General features: G+C 50.2%; 1 protein-coding gene across 1 annotated transcript in view; it reads right to left on the bottom strand.

Annotated features, from left to right (window-relative positions):
• LOC139055482 (uncharacterized) overlaps nucleotides 1–22,085 on the bottom strand; it is a 98,625-nt gene that overhangs the window by 35,699 nt on the left and 40,841 nt on the right. The window contains exon 2 of the mRNA XM_070532998.1: nucleotides 10,622–10,716. Within this exon, the coding sequence (XP_070389099.1) occupies nucleotides 10,622–10,716 (95 nt within the window). The remainder of the gene's footprint in view (nucleotides 1–10,621; nucleotides 10,717–22,085) is intronic.

Genomic DNA, 22,085 nt, shown 5'->3' with positions numbered 1-22,085 from the left:
TGGTTACGCCCACTGCAGGGCAAAGGCCTCTCCCATATTTTTCCAACAACCCCGGTCATGTACAAATTGTGGCCATGCCGTCCCTGCAAACTTCTTAATCTCATCCGCCCACCTAACTTTCTGCCGCCCCCTGCTACGCTTCCCTTCCCTTGGAATCCAGTCCGTAACCCTTAATGACCATCGGTTATCTTCCCTCCTCATTACATGTCCTGCCCATGCCCATTTCTTTTTCTTGATTTCAACTAAAATGTCATTAACTCGCGTTTGTTCCCTCACCCAATCTGCTCTTTTCTTATCCCCTAACGTTACACCTATCATTCTTCTTTCCATAGCTCGTTGCGTCGTCCTCAATTTGAGTAGAACCCTTTTCGTAAGCCTCCAGGTTTCTGCCCCGTAGGTGAGTACTAGTAAGACACAGCTATTATAGACTTTTCTCTTGAGGGATAATGGCAACCTGCTGTTCATGATCTGAGAATGCCTGCAAAACGCACCCCAGCCCATTCTTATTCTTCTGATTATTTCCGTCTCATGATCCGGATCCGCCGTCACTACCTGCCCTAAGTAGATGTATTCCCTTACCACTTCCAGTGCCTCGCTACCTATTGTAAATTGCTGTTCTCTTCCGAGACTGTTAAACATTACTTTAGTTTTCTGCAGATTAATTTTTAGACCCACTCTTCTGCTTTGCCTCTGCAGGTCATTGAGCATGCATTGCAATTGGTCCCCTGAGTTACTAAGCAAGGCAATATCATCAGCGAATCGCAAGTTACTAAGGTATTCTCCATTAACTTTTATCCCCAATTCTTCCCAATCCAGGTCTCTGAATACCTCCTGTAAACATGCTGTGAATAGCATTGGAGAGATCGTATCTCCCTGTCTGACGCCTTTCTTTATTGGGATTTTGTTGCTTTCTTTGTGGAGGACCACGGTGGCTGTGGAGCCGCTATAGATATCTTCCAGTATGTTTACATACGGCTCATCTACACCCTGGTTCCATAATGCCTCCATGACTGCTGAGGTTTCGACAGAATCAAACGCTTTCTCGTAATCAATGAAAGCTATATATAAGGGTTGGTTATATTCCGCACATTTCTCTATCACCTGATTGACAGTGTGAATATGATCTATAGTTGAGTAGCCTTTACGGAATCCTGCCTGGTCCTTTGCTTGACAGAAGTCTAAGGTGTTCCTGATTCTATTTGCGATTACCTTAGTAAATAGTTTTTAGGCAACGGACAGTAAGCTCATCGGTCTATAATTTTTCAAGTCTTTGGCGTCCCCTTTCTTATGGATTAGGATTATGTTAGCGTTTTTCCAAGATTCCGGTACGGTCGATGTCATGAGGCATTGCGTATACAGGGTGGCCAGTTTCTCTAGAACAATCTGCCCACCATCCTTCAACAAATCTGCTGTTACCTGATCCTCCCCAGCTGCCTTCCCCCTTTGCATATCTCCCAAGGCTTTCTTTACTTCTTCCGGCGTTACCTGTGGGATTTCGAATTCCTATAGACTATTTTCTCTTCCACTATCGTCGTGGGTGCCACTGGTACTGTATAAATCTCTATAGAACTCCTCAGCCACTTGAACTATCTCATCCATGTTAGTAATGATATTGCCGGCTTTGTCTCTTAACGCATACCTCTGATTCTTGTCAATTCCTAGTTTCTTCTTCACTGTCTTTAGGCTTCCTCCGTTCCTGAGAGCATGTTCAATTCTATCCATATTATACTTCCTTATGTCAGCTGTCTTACGCTTGTTGATTAACTTCGAAAGTTCAGCCAGTTCTATTCTAGCTGTAGGGTTAGAGGCTTTCACACATTGGCGTTTCTTGATCAGATCTTCCGTCTCCTGTGATAGTTTACTGGTATCCTGCCTAACGGAGTTACCACCGACTTCCATTGCACACTCCTTAATGATGCCCACAAGATTGTCGTTCATTGCTTGAACACTAAGGTCCTCTTCCTGTGTTAAAGCCGAATACCTGTTCTGTAGCTTGATCTGGAATTCCTCTACTTTCCCTCTTACCGCTAACTCATTGATCGGCTTCTTATGTACCAGTTTCTTCCGGTACCTTCTTAGGTCTAGGCTAATTCGAGTTCTTACCATCCTGTGGTCACTGCAGCGCACCTTGCCGAGCACGTCCGCATCTTGTATGATGCCAGGGTTAGCGCAGAGTATGAAGTCTATTTCATTTCTAGTTTCGCCGTTCGGGCTCCTCCACGTCCACTTTCGGCTATCCCTCTTGCGGAAGAAGGTATTCATTATCCTCATAATATTCTGTTCCGCAAACTCTACTAATAACTATCCCCTGATATTCCTAGTGCCTACGCCATATTCCCCTACTGCCTTGTCTCCAGCCTGCTTCTTGCCTACCTTGGCATTAACGTCGCCCATTAGTATGGTGTATTTAGTTTTCACTCTACGCATCGCCGATTCCACGTCTTCATAGATGCTTTCGACTTCCTGGTCATCATGACTGGATGTAGGGGCGTAGACCTGTACAATCTTCATTTTGTACCTCTTATTAAGTTTCACAACAAGACCTGCCACCCTCTCGTTAATACTATAGAATTCCTGTATGTTACCAGCTATATTCTTATTAATCAGGAATCCGACGCCTAGTTCTCTTCTCTCCGCTAAGCCCCAGTAGCACAGGACGTGCCCTCTTTTTAGCACTGTATATGCTTCTTTTGGCCTCCTAAGATCACTGAGCCCTATTATATCCCATTTACTGCCCTCTAATTCCTCCAATAGCACTGCTAGACTCGCCTCACTAGATAACGTTCTAGCGTTAAACGTTACCAGGTTCATATTTCAATGGCGGCCTGTCCGGAGCCAGTGATTCTTAGCACCCTCTGCTGCGTCGCAGGTCTGACCGCCGCCGTGGTCAGTTGCTTCACCGCTGCTGGGGACTGAGGGCCGGGGTTTGATTGTGTTGTTCATATAGGAGGTTGTGGCCAAGTACTGCACCAGGGTGGCCAATCCTGCTCTTGTGAGGGAGTGCGTTACCGGTTCTTGTCACCGGTATCAGGCCATACTCCAGGCCTGCTTATGCAATTTTATCAACAAGCGGATTCAGCTACTCCCTCCCAAATGACTCATCTGATCAACCAATGGCGCTCAGTCCCCAGCAGCTGCGGAACACCTGACCAAGGCGGCGGTCAGAACTGTAACGCAGCAGAGGGTGCTAAGAATGTGTGGACTAGGACAGGCCGCCAATGGAACTTGACAATAGCAACATTTAGCGCCCGAACTCTATCGAGTGCAGCTAGCTTAGGAGGACTCTTTGAGGAACTACCAGCCATTGTTTAGGATATCATTGTCCTTAGTCAGGTTAGAACTGGTGAGGCTTATACAGTGCTGACAAATGGCCACGTCCTCTGGTATAGAGGACTTTCAGACAAGAAGCAGTGCGGAGTAGGATTCCTAATTCATTTTAATCCGCTACTTGGCAGTAGCGATGGGCCAGTACGGTTTAGGATTCCTAATTCCTAATCCGCTACTTGACAGTAGCGACAGGCCTGCTCCGGACACGTCAATCACGTTCTTCCTGTGCTGCAGGTGACTGCCACGCAGCCGCACTACGCGCCTGCGAGGATCAAGCTCCCGGCCCACGCTACGCCAGGAAGGTGTCGTCGTCGGCTGCACCAGTGACCTGCCGCGTCGGCCTCTGTGTCACAGCATCGGCAGTACTAGAGCACCTTCTTCGTCGTGGCACCTACACTTGGCAGTAGCGACGGGCCTGCTCCTGACACGTTAATCACGTTCTTCCTGTGCTGCAGGCGACTGCCAACCAGCCACACTACGCGCCTACGAGGATCAAGCTCCCGGCCCACGCTACGCGCGGAACCGTCAAGATTGCATCGTCTACCACCAGGTAGGTGTTATCGTCGGCTGCACCAGTGACCTGCCGCGTCGGCCTCTACGTCACAGCATCGGCAGTACTAGAGCACCTTCTTCGTCGTGGCCCCTACATTTGGCAGCAGCGACGGGCCTGCTCCGGACACGTTGATCACGTTCTGCCTGTGCTGCAGGCGACTGCCAACCAGCCACACTACGCGCCTACGAGGATCAAGCTCGCGGCCCACGCTACGCGCGGAACCGTCAAGATTGCATCGTCTACCACCAGGAAGGTTTTATCGTCGGCTGCACCAGTGACCTGCCGCGTCGGTCTCTACGTCACAGCATCGGCAGTACTAGAGCACCTTCTTCGTCGTGGCCCCTACACTTGGCAGTAGCGACGGGCCTGCTCCGGACACGTTCATCACGTTCTGCCTGTGCTGCAGGCGACTGCCAACCAGCCACACTACGCGCCTACGAGGATCAAGCTCCCGGCCCACGCTACGCGCGGAACCGTCAAGATTGCATCGTCTACCACCAGGTAGGTGTTATCGTCGGCTGCACCAGTGACCTGCCACGTCGGCCTCTACGTCACAGCAGCGGCAGTACTAGAGCACCTTCTTCGTCGTGGCCCCTACACTTGGCAGTAGCGACGGGCCTGCTCCGGACACGTTCATCACGTTCTGCCTGTGCTGCAGGCGACTGCCAACCAGCCACACTACGCGCCTACGAGGATCAAGCTCCCGGCCCACGCTACGCGCGGAACCGTCAAGATTGCATCGTCTACCACCAGGAAGGTGTTATCGTCGGCTGCACCAGGGACCTGCCGCGTCGGTCTCTACGTCACAGCATCGGCAGTACTAGAGCACCTTCTTCGTCGTGGCCCCTACACTTGGCAGTAGCGACGGGCCTGCTCCGGACACGTTCATCACGTTCTGCCTGTGCTGCAGGCGACTGCCAACCAGCCACACTACGCGCCTACGAGGATCAAGCTCCCGGCCCACGCTACGCGCGGAACCGTCAAGATTGCATCGTCTACCACCAGGTAGGTGTTATCGTCGGCTGCACCAGTGACCTGCCGCGTCGGCCTCTACGTCACAGCATCGGCAGTACTAGAGCACCTTCTTCGTCGTGGCCCCTACATTTGGCAGCAGCGACGGGCCTGCTCCGGACACGTTGATCACGTTCTGCCTGTGCTGCAGGCGACTGCCAACCAGCCACACTACGCGCCTACGAGGATCAAGCTCCCGGCCCACGCTACGCGCGGAACCGTCAAGATTGCATCGTCTACCACCAGGAAGGTTTTATCGTCGGCTGCACCAGTGACCTGCCGCGTCGGTCTCTACGTCACAGCATCGGCAGTACTAGAGCACCTTCTTCGTCGTGGCCCCTACACTTGGCAGTAGCGACGGGCCTGCTCCGGACACGTTCATCACGTTCTGCCTGTGCTGCAGGCGACTGCCAACCAGCCACACTACGCGCCTACGAGGATCAAGCTCCCGGCCCACGCTACGCGCGGAACCGTCAAGATTGCATCGTCTACCACCAGGTAGGTGTTATCGTCGGCTGCACCAGTGACCTGCCACGTCGGCCTCTACGTCACAGCAGCGGCAGTACTAGAGCACCTTCTTCGTCGTGGCCCCTACACTTGGCAGTAGCGACGGGCCTGCTCCGGACACGTTGATCACGTTCTGCCTGTGCTGCAGGCGACTGCCAACCAGCCACACTACGCGCCTACGAGGATCAAGCTCCCGGCCCACGCTACGCGCGGAACCGTCAAGATTGCATCGTCTACCACCAGGAAGGTGTTATCGTCGGCTGCACCAGTGACCTGCCGCGTCGGCCTCTACGTCACAGCAGCGGCAGTACTAGAGCACCTTCTTCGTCGTGGCCCCTACACTTGGCAGTAGCGACGGGCCTGCTCCGGACACGTTCATCACGTTCTGCCTGTGCTGCAGGCGACTGCCAACCAGCCACACTACGCGCCTACGAGGATCAAGCTCCCGGCCCACGCTACGCGCGGAACCGTCAAGATTGCATCGTCTACCACCAGGAAGGTGTTATCGTCGGCTGCACCAGGGACCTGCCGCGTCGGTCTCTACGTCACAGCATCGGCAGTACTAGAGCACCTTCTTCGTCGTGGCCCCTACACTTGGCAGTAGCGATGGGCCTGCTCCGGACACGTTCATCACGTTCTGCCTGTGCTGCAGGCGACTGCCAACCAGCCACACTACGCGCCTACGAGGATCAAGCTCCCGGCCCACGCTACGCGCGGAACCGTCAAGATTGCATCGTCTACCACCAGGTAGGTGTTATCATCGGCTGCACCAGTGACCTGCCGCGTCGGCCTCTACGTCACAGCAGCGGCAGTACTAGAGCACCTTCTTCGTCGTGGCCCCTACACTTGGCAGTAGCGACGGGCCTGCTCCGGACACGTTCATCACGTTCTGCCTGTGCTGCAGGCGACTGCCAACCAGCCACACTACGCGCCTACGAGGATCAAGCTCCCGGCCCACGCTACGCGCGGAACCGTCAAGATTGCATCGTCTACCACCAGGTAGGTGTTATCGTCGGCTGCACCAGTGACCTGCCGCGTCGGCCTCTACGTCACAGCAGCGGCAGTACTAGAGCACCTTCTTCGTCGTGGCCCCTACACTTGGCAGTAGCGACGGGCCTGCTCCGGACACGTTGATCACGTTCTGCCTGTGCTGCAGGCGACTGCCAACCAGCCACACTACGCGCCTACGAGGATCAAGCTCCCGGCCCACGCTACGCGCGGAACCGTCAAGATTGCATCGTCTACCACCAGGAAGGTGTTATCGTCGGCTGCACCAGTGACCTGCCGCGTCGGCCTCTACGTCACAGCATCGGCAGTACTAGAGCACCTTCTTCGTCGTGGCCCCTACACTTGGCAGTAGCGACGGGCCTGCTCCGGACACGTTGATCACGTTCTGCCTGTGCTGCAGGCGACTGCCAACCAGCCACACTACGCGCCTACGAGGATCAAGCTCCCGGCCCACGCTACGCGCGGAACGGTCAAGATTGCATCGTCTACCACCAGGAAGGTGTTATCGTCGGCTGCACCAGTGACCTGCCGCGTCGGCCTCTACGTCACAGCATCGGCAGTACTAGAGCACCTTCTTCGTCGTGGCCCCTACACTTGGCAGTAGCGACGGGCCTGCTCCGGACACGTTGATCACGTTCTGCCTGTGCTGTAGGCGACTGCCAACCAGCCACACTACGCGCCTACGAGGATCAAGCTCCCGGCCCACGCTACGCGCGGAACCGTCAAGATTGCATCGTCTACCACCAGGAAGGTGTTATCGTCGGCTGCACCAGTGACCTGCCGCGTCGGCCTCTACGTCACAGCATCGGCAGTACTAGAGCACCTTCTTCGTCGTGGCCCCTACACTTGGCAGTAGCGACGGGCCTGCTCCGGACACGTTGATCACGTTCTGCCTGTGCTGTAGGCGACTGCCAACCAGCCACACTACGCGCCTACGAGGATCAAGCTCCCGGCCCACGCTACGCGCGGAACCGTCAAGATTGCATCGTCTACCACCAGGAAGGTGTTATCGTCGGCTGCACCAGTGACCTGCCGCGTCGGCCTCTACGTCACAGCATCGGCAGTACTAGAGCACCTTCTTCGTCGTGGCCCCTACACTTGGCAGTAGCGACGGGCCTGCTCCGGACACGTTCATCACGTTCTGCCTGTGCGGCAGGTTAGTACCAATAACACACGAATCGCACAACTTTCTTTTGTGAAGCTCGTCGCTCTTGCCAAGGAACCCTTCTTTTAAATCCTCGCCGACTTTGTGCTGCTTACCGTCGTGTATGAACTTTCAGAATGGCTAAAGAAATGGGTAAAATGAAGGAGGAAATGAAGGCAGAGTTTTTGAAACTAAAAGAAGAAATGAGGGCAGAGCTGAAAGAACACCGCGAAGCGGTCGAGCCCAAAATACGGAGCGAGCTCCGTGAACTGAAAATCGAGCAGCAAGCTTTGGCTAAGAGCCTTGAGTATGCTCACGGAAGTATTAAAGAGCTAACAAAAGAACTGAACGCTGAGACTACAAAAAATACTAGGCTTGCATCTGAGAATGAGAAGCTTCACGCAAAGCACGCAGCGATGGAAAGCGCGCTGCAAGACTTGGAAAGGCGGCTTGTTCACATGGAGCAGTACTCGAGGAAGGCCAATCTAGAGATACAGGGCGTAATCAGGAAAGACGACGAATCTGTGACTGAAATCTTTTCCAAAGTTGGCTCTGCAATAAATGAGCCTATCGACGATGGTGATATCGAGGTCTGCCATCTTGTGCCTACGCGCAACGCTGATAGGTCTCATATCATTATTCAGTTCAAGTCGCGCACAAAACGCGACACTGCGATTAAGAAAGCGAAGAAAACTCGACTAACGAACAATGATCTTGGCCTTGAGAACGCAACACCAGTTTACGTGAACGAACATCTTTGCCTTGCCCCGCCCTAAAGAAATTACTTGCCATGGCTGTCAAAAGGAAACATGAATACCACTGGAAATGCATTTGGTCATGATATGGGAAGATTTTCACGAAAGAAGCTGATGATTCACCCATTGTGTCGATAACGAATGTAAACGATGTCAGCAAGCTCATCAGGTTACCGGTACACCAAGCGAAGCACCCACCGACGTGCGAGGCTCTGCTGTGGTGCAGTGAAGGAAGTTCCGCTTCTGCTTGAAACAGCGAAGACGTGATGAACTACCACGAGTTTTATTTGCCACACACAGTTCAGCTTTATGATTTATCGTGTGAATCAGCCGTTCTGTCAACAACAAACAGGATTCCATCGCTTTCTTCTTAGACCAATTTTCTTTCAAGTTCAGCATAATCATGTTTACGGAGACCTGGTATCAAAATGATTCCCAAATATTAAATCTAGCCGGTTACAATGCTGTCTACATAAATCGGAATAATAAACGAGGAGGTGGAGTTGCAACCTATGTTACAGATCGAAAATATGCGAAATGGTTTCAGAATTTACTAGAATCTCCGGCGACTATGAAATTCTTACTCTGGTATGCAAAAAGCAAATGATCTCCGTTATCTATCGCCCTGCGACAGGGTATGTGCTGCATTTTTTATATTTATTCGAACAGTTGCTAGATTACATAAGAACAACTATTACCTAGTTTCCTGGACCAAGATTCCTGGACCAATCCTGGACCAAGATTGGTCTGTTCGTGAGTTCAACACCAGGCTCTCTTCACACGGTTTTGCCAACTTATTACCACTGCAACCCGAGTCACACAATATAGCTCTACTGCGCTTGACCTTCTTATTACCGATATTGACACTACCGTCTGCAGTGCTGGCACAGTAGCATCGGATTTAAGCGATCATTGCCCAGTCTTTCTTATTTACTCCTCTCGTTCCGCGGAAAGGAATGCCAGATCTGAGCCTTTGATTGTTCAGCGAGTTCCCCAGGACAGGATTGTATCATGTAAACAAGACGTCATGAATCGTGATTGGTCATTTGTACTTCATAAGACCAGTGTAAATGATGCGTACACAGAATTCCTGCAGGCTTTTGTGCGCATTTACGCACGACATTTCCCGCTCATAGCGATGAACGTATCTAAAAAGATACGGAAGCCTTGGGTGACTCAAGAGCATACAAACATGATAAAAAGTAAAAATCGCCTCTATCATTCTTTTTTGCGGACGCGTTCAGAAAAAACGCTAACAATTTCAGAGATTTAGAAATCGGCTTAACACAGAGTTGCGGCGATCCAAGATAAACCATTATCAACACATTTTTGCACATACAGTGAAAGCTCGTTAATTCGAACTTCAATAATTCGAATTTATCGATAATTCGAACTGTACGATTTGGTCCGGCCAAGCTCCACAGAAGTCTATGTATAAAAAAGTCCGTTAATTCGAACGCGAGAAGGTTCCCTCACGGATAATTCGAACTACGCTCACCTGGCACACGGCCAGAGAAACGCGCCTACTGCCTACACACAAGGCTGTATTGCCTCCGAAACGGAGAGAACGGCGAGAGAAGGCAAAATCGGAAAAAAATCTAACCGACGCGGGGTCAGCCAAAAGGCGGCGGCGGCTGCCGCCTCTCCGTTCTACGTAACCTCCGTGACTTCTTGCCCGTTGCGAATCTCGGAGGCTTCGCAAATCTTGTACAGCTGCTAATGTTGCGCGGAGATGGCACGGCAAGCGCCAAAACACAGCGAATCAAGTACGTCGCAGCTGCGCTTGCAATCAAGAACCAACGAATCAGGGCCTTCGCCACCTTCACATGTTCAGCGTCTTTGTCTCGGCAGTCCTCGTCGGTTGTGCACCTCTGTTTTCAGCTTAGGAGGTATCGGCCGTCGCGATTCATTGTGATGGTGTTAAGGCTCGGCTAACGTTCATTTCAGTGGACATCGGTGGTGTGGCACAGTCGGACCCAGAGCTTCGACATGAAGATGGCGTGTGCCCGCGGCACACGCCATCACTTTCTGATACGCCAAATTTCTGACATGCCCTACTGCTTCCAAATCGCAGTGTACTGTTGCTCTCCTTCACTTTCGTTAGTTCGAACTTTCGTTAATTCGAACTGAAGTGGCTTCCCCTTGCGGTTCGAATTAACGAGCTTTTACTGTATTACTCGGCAACGCCCTGATGTTGCTTGGAAGACAATAAATGATGTTCTCGGTCGTAATGCCAGTATGCCTTCTATCAAAACGTTAACTGTAGGCCACCGTGAATTTAAAGGCAAAGAGCTTGCAGACTATTTTAATACTCACTTTGTTAATGTAAATGTAGTCGATAATATCCCACCAGATCAGCACACAGTATAGCAGTTTTGTTGACAGTGTATTTCTCGAACCAACCAACGAACCTGAAATTCACAGCATGTTTATGATATTACGAAATAGTAAGGCTCTACATATCTACAGCATCCACGTTGAACCCGTTAAGCATGATTTGCCGTTCATCACTTCCCCACTTGCTTACATCTTTTACTTAGCGATGGAGTCTCGCGTTTTTCCCGATGCCATGAAAAAGGCTAGAGTGTCAGTAATATACAAGGGGGGGGGGAGACAAAAACAATGCATCGAATTACAGACTAATCTCTGTTCTACCTATTTTTTCTAAGTGGTTGGAAAAAAATCATATTTTCACGATTAACGAAATTCTATGGCATGAAATATGTGATAACAGTGCCCCAATTTGGCTTCCGAGCGGGAAGATCTACAGAATTGGCGTTATTGTCCTTAAAGCAAACCATCCTAGGAAACATTGAACAACAATTCTATACAGTAGGTCTTTTTTTAGGATTTTAGTAAGGCTTTTGATTCCATTAACCACGACGTTCTTACGACAAAGCTTACACAATACGGGATTCGCGGGACACCTTTGGCCTTGCTTCATTCACACCTGCGTGACCGACAGCAATGTGTTTTTATTAACAATAAGAAATCATCTTTTTACCCGTCACGCGTGGAGTGCCTCAGGGTAGCGTATGGGGTCCCCTTTTATTCAATACTTGTATTAATGACATTGTCCTGATAGACACCGAATTAAAATTTATGATATACGCTGATGATACCACGTTTACTGTCTGCGGTTCTAATTTAGATCAAACAGTTATGAAATGCAATGAAGTTCTCAATAAGGTGTCTTTATGGTCCAAAAAAAATAGACTCGGGATTAATGCAACTAAAACGAAGGCCATCATATTGTGTGCAAAAAACAAAAAGGCTTCCTTGTTTCATCAGCTTAGCTATGAACACCAACCTGTTGCCATTGTCAGTGACCACAAAACTCTAGGATTATGTTTTTCTTCAAACTTGAAATGGGATACTCACATCGAATTTCTTTGTCGAAAGTTGTCTGCAGTTACAGGGGTACTATCGCGCTGTCGTAGTATTCTTCCACTACAAGCGAAGCTTCAAATTTACTACGCTCTGTTTTATTCACACATAAACTACTGCATCCTGGTTTGGGCTACCACAGCTAAAACTAATGTAAATACCCTGCTAGTAACAGCGCAAAATATAGACAAGGGACGAGACAAGAAGACACCACAAGCGCTGACTCAGTGTCAGTCAGTCAGTGTCAGTCAGCGCTTGTGGTGTCTTCTTGTCTCGTCCCTTGTCTATATTTTGCGCTGTTACTAGCAGGATGGAAAACCAACAAGCCCAAGCTGCTATTCTAGCGATAATGTAAATAAGATTGTTCCAATGCAAAAAAAGTATTATACGACAAATTTCAAATCTTTAACGCACAGATACCATGAAAGAAGCATTTCTAGAGCATAATTTACTTCGCGCGGATGAAATGTATGAATTTCGGTTATTGCAGTTGTTTAATTTTTCATCAAGTAAAATCGTTAATTACCCTCTTCTCTGGCATCGTTACAACGTTACTCGTCGACTGTTAAAACGCGCTGCACTGCTATGTGGGCGATACCGCATTTTCGTACGAATTACAAATTTCAGTCACGGGCTCACAATGTTCCCCTAACACTTAATAGGCACTAAAATACTGCTGGATATAGTAGAAGGCAGCTTCGAACATATATGTTGTGCAATTGTAACTAAATAGTAGATCCAGCGTATTGTGAGTGACCTTTTGGTTTGATACCGTGTTTCTGGCCTATTGTGTATTGTTTATGTACAGAGTGTATGTATCGTGTTGTGAGTCATATTGTTTTTTTTTTCGTGTTTTCATGCCTACTGATTGCGTACAGTGCACTTGAAATTCTTATTTGAGAATGAACTTCAACTTAGTGTCTTTTCGTTACCTGTTCTCAACTTTGTTTCTTTCTTTCAATGCTTAATTTGCTGATCTTTGGCGTATCTTGTAAAACTGATTTCTTAAACTGAAATGATGTTTGATTCCATTGCTTGTGATTATACCTGTTTTTTTATGTGTCGTTTCCGCTATGCCTTGTAACGGCTTCCTGCGCCTTTTGCCAAGCTGCTCTAGCAGCTTTTACACAAGAAGCCGTCCAGATGCTTCTGGGAAATAAAATTGAATTGAATTGAAAGCACATAGCGGTCAACATTGACGAATTCTACAGCATTAATGAGAGTGTAGCAGTAGTATTAATACAAGTTAATAAGAGGTATAGGTTAAAATTAGTACAAGCCTACGCTACAACTTCTAGTCATGATGGTGACGAAATAGATCAGTTTTATGAAGATGTTGAATTAGCAATGACAAAAAATTCAAACTCGGTATACTGTAGTAATGGGCGACTTCAATGCAAAAATGGGGGAAAAGCCTGCTGGTAAACAAACCATTGGCAACTACGGCGTCGATTCTAGGACGCTCGAGGAGCGATACTAGTAGAATTCGTGGAAAGGAATAAGCTGTGAATAAAGAACACCTTCTTCAAGAAGTGTAGCAACAGCAAGTGGACCAGCAGAAGCCCTAATTGCGAAACTAGAAATGATAGACTGCATACTTGCTGCCGATCCCAGCATAGTGCAGGATGTGGAAGTGTAAGGTAAGGTGAAGTGCTGTGATTATAGATTAGTGAGGTCTAGGATTCACCTCAATTTGAAGAGATAAAAAGTAAAATTCTTCAGGAAGAAACAGGCCCACCTAGACGCAGTAGGGATAAAAGCAGACCAATTCAGGCTGGTACTTGTAAACAAATATACAGCCTTAGAACACAGAGCTGAATACGAGATAGAAGTAATGAACGAAGTCGTAACTAGGCTGGCTTCAGAAGCAGTAACTGAAGTAGGAGGTAAGGTACCAAGGCAACTAGTAGGTAAGCTCTCCCAAGTAACAAAGGACGTAATAAAGGAACAACAAAAAATGAAAGTGTTCAACTCAAGAGATCAGATAGAATTCGCGGAACTGTCAAAAACTGATCAACAAGGCGAAAATAAGTGATATTCGAAACTATAACGTGAGAAAGACTGAAGAAGCAGTAAAATATGGACGAAGCATGAAATCAGTGAGAAGGAAGCTTGGCATAGGACAAACCAAGATGTATGTACTGAACGATGAGCAGGGTACTATCATCAGCAATCTCGAGGAAGAAGCTGAACAGCATGGTCGTGCTCACATCGGCTCCTGCTTTTATCAAAGTTTTCAGCCGGAAATTTCCCTCCAGCAGCCGCGATTTGGGATTCGGATGACGTCTAAAGCGAAGAGGATAACACCCATACCTTCATTCACGGGTGGGTAGACTTTTCATCTATTTATCGCCAGTTTACACTTTGACCACGCCGGAGGAGGCTCGGCCTACTCACTCTAGGCTTAACCCCAACGAGGGGCTCGCCACTTGCGGAACCTGTTTCGCTCACGGGCGACGCTGGTAGGAGCCACTAGAAATGGAAATCACTGTGGGAGGGAAGGACATTCACTCCGAGCCCGTTTCCGAAGATTTAGGATGGCAGCAGGCGGTTTCTAAACGTTCTGCAATACGCGATGAAACTACCCTCGCTAGCGTTAAAGGAACTTTTGGCGCTCAGCCTAACATGGACGTGGCCCGGCATGGTGCTCAACGGAAAGCTACCCAAGGTAGGACGAGTGCCCTATTTACCTAAAGAAGAGACCAAAGTCATCGTAAGACCAAAAGGAGTACTCAACATCTCCAGGATGAAAGCCCCGGTGATCGCCAGTGCCCTAGTACTTGAGGCTGGGGTCGCAGAGAGTGCAGCAGAAGAGGACCTCATATGTCCCAATTGGCAGCAGAACATCGTCGTGGTCAGCACACCCAAGAGGGAGAACGCTACGCTGTACGTGGGAACGAAGGCTATCGAGCTATATGGCAAGCTATACGAGATCAGCGCCTACGAAGCGGCGCCGCACAACACGTGCAAAGGCATTATCCGCGGAATCCCCATTGGAGATAGCCCCGCGGAGAATCAAGAACACACTAGCCTTCGGAGTTAAACGCATCAAGGACACGGGCATGGTAATGGTGCCCTTCGACGGACTCAGGGTGCCCAATTTCTTCAAGTTGGTCCAACCCTTGTTAGATGTACGCTATATCGCAAGCAAGTGAACACGCTTTACCAATGTGGCAAGCTGGGGCATCACGCGGACGTATGTTCAACGCCGGAAGTCAAGCCATGCCGACAATGTGGAGCCCTTCACCCGGAGGAAGGGCATCTCTGTACGCCAGAATTCAAACTGTTTGGAGGCGCGCACGCAACCGCGGACCGCCAGTACAAGCAAAGATATCAGGTACCATGCGTGGTACAATGCAGAAGGTGGGACAAGGCGACGGCCTTGAGTGGCACCGAGGCACCACATGCCAACTCCGGGTCCCAAGTCCATCGAGGCCGGGCTATGGCGGAGAACCAGTGAGCCGTACACACTGGAGCCGAGGGCCAGCCACCGTCCCGGGGACGCTGCAGATCCAGGGGGCGATCCAAGTCCAGCGGACACTCCGGGCCCCGAGGCAGATCCCGTGGCAGATCCCGACCGAGGGGGCGCTCACAATCCAGGAGGCGCTCGACTTCAGCACTCAGAAGCAGCGGGACGAGCCGGGTGCAGTCCCTGGAGGACCACCGCCCAGGAGGCAGACCGACGACAACCGGCACAACATGGGCCGACCACCTGCGGGCAACTGGCCCAAACAAGGTAACCGGGGGCGCGACAACGGGGCATCTGAGCAATGACAGGCTGGCTAAGCTAGGAATCGAAAACGCGCATGCGAACCGTGATTCACAACCTCATGAAAGAAGTAGAGGAACTTAGGAGAGGCAATACGGCTCGGATGATGGTCGAGCCTACATCCCAACAACGACCGATCAGTAACAAAGCAGATGATGAAATCAATAGCGAGAGGCCCACCAAACGCAGGGCTCTCAATGGCGAACAAGAATCGACAGGGGCCGGGCGCGGTCACTCCGAGATCCGCGTGATGCTGAGTGCCCTCAGTGACCTCCACGCTAACATGAACAGTCTCCAAACCAACATGACGGCTACGGAAGAAAGATACAACCAACGTTGCAAAAAGATTGAAGCATTCCTAGATAATGTGGTGGCTCGGGCAATAGGACCCCGAGCGACTAGCTTCTCCGGTATGGTGACCAGTGAGCCATCGGACCGAGTAATAGCAGGTAGTCACGCCAGCATGCAGAGAACTCCTCATGATGGCAGGACCCACTAGTGACTTCATAGTATCGTAGTGGAACTGTCGAGGACTGGGAGGCAAAGCACAAACGCTACAATAGTACCTCAGGACATACGGAATCAAACCTAGCGTGATACTGCTACAGGAGACGCTCACCGAGCAAATTAAAATCCGGGGCTATAGTACCCTGACCAAGCATTCGGGCGGTAGGGGGGTCGCCATTCTGGTACGGAAAAAGCTGACTTTCGTAGAGCCCGACATCCACATGCCGTCTAATAACATCGAATATCTGATGATAGGGATAGCAAGCAAAATGCAACGTAGCAAGCCAACGTTCTTCCTCAACGCATACAGCAGCTCAAGATAGCACAGGCAGAGGTTTCGGGCTTTCCTAACCAAGGCCGCGCACCTGGCAGGCAGTAACTCCCTGCTCGTGGCGGGAGACTTCGATGCCCGCATCTGACGTGGGGATACGGACAGTGTACACCTAAGGGCAAATAGCTATGGGAAGAGAGCATCGAGGCAGGCCTCGAGCTCGAAACCGACCCGACACAACCAACACGACGGAGAACGTCAACCATCAGGGACACTACGCCCGACCTCGCCTTCACCAAGAATATTACTCGAGCGTCGTGGTCTAACACAGGGGTGGATCTGGGCAGCAACCACTACATTACAGCGATGACAGTAGTCCCGCGCAGGACCGAGGAAAAGATATTCAAGCTAGTGGACTGGGACCAGTTCAGAGAGCTGAGGACCGGTAGGTCCGAGGAGGACGCGGACGCATCTCTACACGGGTGGATGACGTAACTCCAGACGAATCTCGAGGTAGCAACGCGAACGGTCACCACCGACCTGGAAACTGAAAAGATGGACAGTAGGCTCGCCCACATGCTAGAGGCCAAGCAATCCCTACTGCAAAGTTGGAAAGGGCAACGCCTGAACCGTCGGCTGCGGAAGAAGATTGCGGAGCTAAACCGGAGCATCGAACAGCACTGCTCCACACTAGCTGGGCAGCACTGGGACGAAATCTGCAACATTACTGACGGCAGGTACGTAAAGGCTGCTCTTGGCATCTTCTGAAACACGTCTTGGACGGCGCGAACACCAATACCTCGCAGAGGGACGCGATGAGCAAGCTGCTATACGAGGCCTGCAAGACAGAAACACAGGATGAGCTCATGGCAAGACTGACGGCGTGGTCTCGCGAGGCCTACCCCGGAATGGACGAACATGATCGCTCGAACGCACAACCGTTCGCGTGACCGTACGCGCGAACGACCAGGCGTTGGTGTCCCGCATGGGGCGAACATATTCGCTCGCTATCCGGTCGCGGTGAGTCGGATTTCCGCGATTTGTCGCGCGCCCATCGGCCTGTTTTGTGGATAGCAACTCGGCTAGGAGGCATTAGTCGTGAAAGGTGGAATAAATGCCCTTGTGACTGTTTGCACTACTGTGTTGTTCTTTTGTCTCAAGAGCACGGGTGATGACCCCTCAAGATACAATCTCAAAGGAAATTCTATAGTCAGTGCGACATTGTCGGAAAAGCAAAAATTTGTCCCCCGCTCAGCACCAAATCCTTAAAGAACTCGCGGAAAGAAATGATATTGTAAGAAAACCAGCCACCAAATGTGGCAGAATCGTAATCTGGCCTGTAGAATAGTACAAGAATGAGGCCTCGATGCAATTGACCAACACCCATTGAAGAAAACTCGACACTAACCCAACTTCAAACAACAGCAATACTGCGCAAAGCAAATACCAGAGCTCCTGTCCAGGGACCTAATCACGCAATCTGAATATCTATTCGTGATGTCCAAGAACAAAGAATCACGCCGCTTTTATCTTATCTTTAATTAATATTTATCCACGGCTACGTGACAGCATTCCTATCAAATAGAACAGCCACGGTGGGATTAGAAGACCTGCGGACCAACAAATTCCACACACCCAACAAAGGAACCCCAAAGGGATCCGTTATCTGACCGATCCTCTTCAACGTCGCAATGATTGGATTAGCCCGGAAGCTGGAAATGATCGAAGGCATACGACACGCCATCTATGCCGACGATATCACCGTCTGTACCAACCAAGGCTCACTCAGCCAAAAATAAGAACGTTTATAAACCGCAGCAACATGCAAGGAAGAACGCGTCAGAGAAAGAGGCCTCGCCTGCTCGACGGAGAAGTCCCAGCTCCTGAGAGTCAGACGAGGAAAGCGCTTGAAAGAGGAACTCAACGTCACCCTAGAAGGACAGAAAATACTGGAAAAAGAAGTCGTCATAATTCTGGGAATGTGGGGGCACAGTAAACAGTTCTGCACACACTATAAGCCTACTCAAGCAAGCGACAACAGAGGTGGCGCGCATGATCACCCGTGTGTCATAAAAAAAGAAGCGGCATGAGGGAGGGTGACACGGTCAAGCTAGTTAGGAGCCTCGTAATCAGCCGAATCACATCCTCCCTCCCCTATTACAATACAAACAAAGGCGAGAGGGACCAGGCCTACGCCATCATAAGGAAAGCCTACAAAACAGCTCTTCGTCTGCCGGCTAACACCTTGACAGAGAAGCTGTTAGCTCTCGGACTCGATAACACGTTCGAGGAGCTCAAAGAAGCACAATTATGGTCGCAAATACTCAGACTCCAGCAGACTACCACGGGCAGGAAGCTTCTAAGAAGGCTGGGACATCAAGAAATAGAAAGAGAAGAACAGAGAACGGCAAACCTACCAGATGAGTACCGCAGCACCATCAGGGTTGGGTCCTTGCCAAGAAACATGGACCCAAACCTACACGCAGCCAGGCGGAATACTAGGGCAAAATATATAGAGAAATATCTAGCAACCAAGGCGAACACGGTATATATGGACGCCGTGGTGTATCCTCGGAAACGATGAACAACAGAGCAAAAAGTCGTCGCAACAGTAATTGGCTTGGATTATAAGGAGATCACTTGCGCGTCGGCGCGGGAGTATACGCTTAGTGAGGGAGAAGAAATGGCTGTTGCGGCACCGACGTACACATTGCAGCTCATGCTAAACGCGACTGCACGTGTAGCAGCCCAGGCTTCACTGCCTGTAGGCTAGATGTGGCCGTTTACGAACGTGCGTGGTTTTGATACGCGTTTGACACGCATGACAAAGAGAAGACTGCATTTTTGACACCAGAAAGTTGATTTCGAATTTAAAGTTATGCCGTTCGGGTGTTGTAACGCGCCCGTCACCTTTCAGAGATTCATGAACGCAATCCTTCGCGCACTAAAGTGAAAGATGTGTCTGTGTTAACCGGATAATTTTGAAATTATCTGCCGTACGTTTGAAGAGCATAACAGCCCCCTTGGCCTGCTTTTGGATCGCGTGCAGAAAGCTGGCTTGATTCTAAACTCCGGAAACGCCGGTTTGATGAGCGTCACACATTGGTTCTTGGCGACCTTGTGAGCGAGATTGGAATCCAACCTAACCCACGGAAAATTGATGCAGTCAGCGCCTTCAAGCCAACACTATCTGCACGAAAGCTCCTCATATCAATACGTGTTCAACTGCGATCAATGCCAGCTTCACAAGCGATCTTCAAGTGCTTCATGACGCCTTCTCCACCCACTCATTCTTCCGCATACACCCTCTGAACTAGTTGGTAACGGCCTCCTGGGTCCGTTACAACCGTCATTGAACAATGACCGATGAGTCAACGTCTGTGTTGACTATCTTACTCGATATGCAGAAACGAGCAACAATTGCCTCATACAGCCATGCTTGCACCGCAGTTTTCTTATCTCATTTCTTTTTTCGACGCCATGACCCACCTCGAGTGATTATAAGTGACTGCGGTTGGCAATTCGTAGCCGACGCTGTAGAAGAGTTGCTTCGTCTGTGCGTTGCACCATTCCGATACCCAACGCCGCATTGTGCACCCACCAACGGTCTTTCTGAACGTGCGGGCGAGTCGGGGCCAGGCAGTGAACAAATTTATTGGAAGAATGAACGGGATATATATACATATATATTATAAAGGAGGTTTATTAGGGTTCGCAGCGGCCGCCGGTTCTACGATGCACCGAGCACAGTCCCCGAGCGCGAGCTTCTGCTGCGCGCTTGATGCTGCCGATGCTGCTGACCCAGCGCGCATGTTCGTTATCTTCCTTACAATGGCCCCGCGGAAATAAAGGAGCCATCCTGGCGACTTAGGTTTCTGGAAGGACAGTAGAATCGTGATACGGCTTGAGACGCTGAACGTGAATGACTTCGCGGTTACGACGCCGCATGTCGGACGGCGGCGTTAGCGGCTCAAGCAGGTAATTCACGGGTGATGTTCTCTCGAGAACGCGGTATGGCCCGTCGTACTTTGGAAGGAGTTTTGAAGCGAGCCCAGGCGTGCGGTGTGGCACTAACAACCAGACGAGAGCGCCCGGGAGAAAAGTGGGAGTCGAGTTCTAGGCATCGTGAAGGGCCTTTTGACGGTTCTGGTCGTCCGAGGTGAATCGGCGGGCCAGCTGGCGACATTCCTCGGCGTGTCTGGCGGATTCCGAGATCGGCAGGCATTCGGAGGGGTCTGGCCGGTAGGGCAGAATAGTGCCGATTGTGTGCGAAGGATGACGGCCGTAAAGAAGGTAAAAGGGTGAGAATCCGGCAGTGGCCTGAGTCGCGGTGTTGTAGGCATAGGTGACAAACGGAAGAACGAGGTCCCAATTAGAGTGATCAGGTGAAACATACATGGCGAGCATGTCACCAAGAGTTCGATTAAAGCGTTCCGTGGTACCGTGCGTCTGTGGGTGATAAGCAGTGCATTTACGATGAACAATAGCGCATTCAGCAAGCAGGTGTTCGATGACTTCAGATAAGAAGGCGCGGCCTCTGTCGCTTAAAAGTTCACGTGGACCTCCATGACGAAGGAGAAAACGGTGAAGCATGAAATTCGCGACCTCTTGCGCTGTAGCATTTGGTAGAGCAGCGGTCTCCGCATAACGGGTTAAGTGGTCGACCGCAACGATTACCTACCTGTTGCCGGTAGGAGTCAACGGAAGTGGCCCGTAGAGATCTATGCCCACGCGATCAAAGGGTCGGGATGGGCATTGCAGAGGCTGGAGTTCACCGGCGGAGTTGTGTGGTGGCGCTTTACGGCGTTGCCACGCACGACAAGAGCGGACGAACGTTCGAACGAAATTGTACATTCCCCGCCAGTAATAGCGGTGTCGAAGTCTTTCGTAGGTTTTGAAGACTCCCGCGTGGCCACACTGAGGGTCGACGTGGAACGAGGAGCAGAGCTCTGACCGCAAGGTTCTCGGAATGACGAGTAACCAGGTGCTACAATATATATATATATATATATATATATATATATATATATATATATATATATATATATATATATATATATATATATATACATATATATATATATATATATATATATATATATATACATAAAGTAGTGCCGCAGTGGGTCATGCGCAGCTTATACATATAAGCGTGACGTTGCACTTATTCAGCCTTGCTACATCTTCCCTTTTGCAGGGGAACTAAGACATGGTTACCGTGTCTCTTGTTGAGGGTACCGACAGGGCTCGCGTCGAAGTCTTGTGCTTCTCCGTAGTTCTTGAGGGTGCTCTGTGGAAGATAAGTCTTCGGGCACGAGTCTCGCTTCCGGTTGTGGGTCTATCAGGCGGAGGCGCTCTCGTGTGCGCCCGACGTTGCCGGCCTTCTTCAGTTTTGACGATCGTCGAGCGGTGTTCATCGGCTGGTCGGAGAAAGACGGCGGGAGACCAGATCCGCTCGTTTGTATCGTACACTGTGACCTGCTGACCTGGCATCACAGGCGGCAAGTTCCTGCTGCCACGGTTGTAGTAGGCCCTCTGTCGTTGACGTATTTCTTGAAGGCGGCCCTGGAACACATCAGGTGGAACAGTGTGTGGTTCCAAGTGGCTTGTAGGTATTGGTAGAAGCATCCTAGTCTGGCGTCCCATCAGCCTCTGCACGGGGAACTGGAGCACATGATCACTGGGGGTGTTGCGCCATTCAAGTAATGCCATTTGAAACAGGCATTTTAAAGGAACACTTCTTTAAAAGCTTTTTTTGCTTCATGAACATTGGAACCCGGATGATAGGGGCTTGAGGTGATGTGATCAGCACCCAAGGTGTCGAGAAAGTCCTTGAACTCACGGCT

The sequence above is a fragment of the Dermacentor albipictus genome, chromosome 2 (genome assembly GCF_038994185.2).
Source record: "Dermacentor albipictus isolate Rhodes 1998 colony chromosome 2, USDA_Dalb.pri_finalv2, whole genome shotgun sequence".
NCBI classification, from domain to species: domain Eukaryota; kingdom Metazoa; phylum Arthropoda; class Arachnida; order Ixodida; family Ixodidae; genus Dermacentor; species Dermacentor albipictus.
Note: the sequence above shows the minus strand (reverse complement) of the source record. Positions and strands in the feature narration are given on the sequence as shown.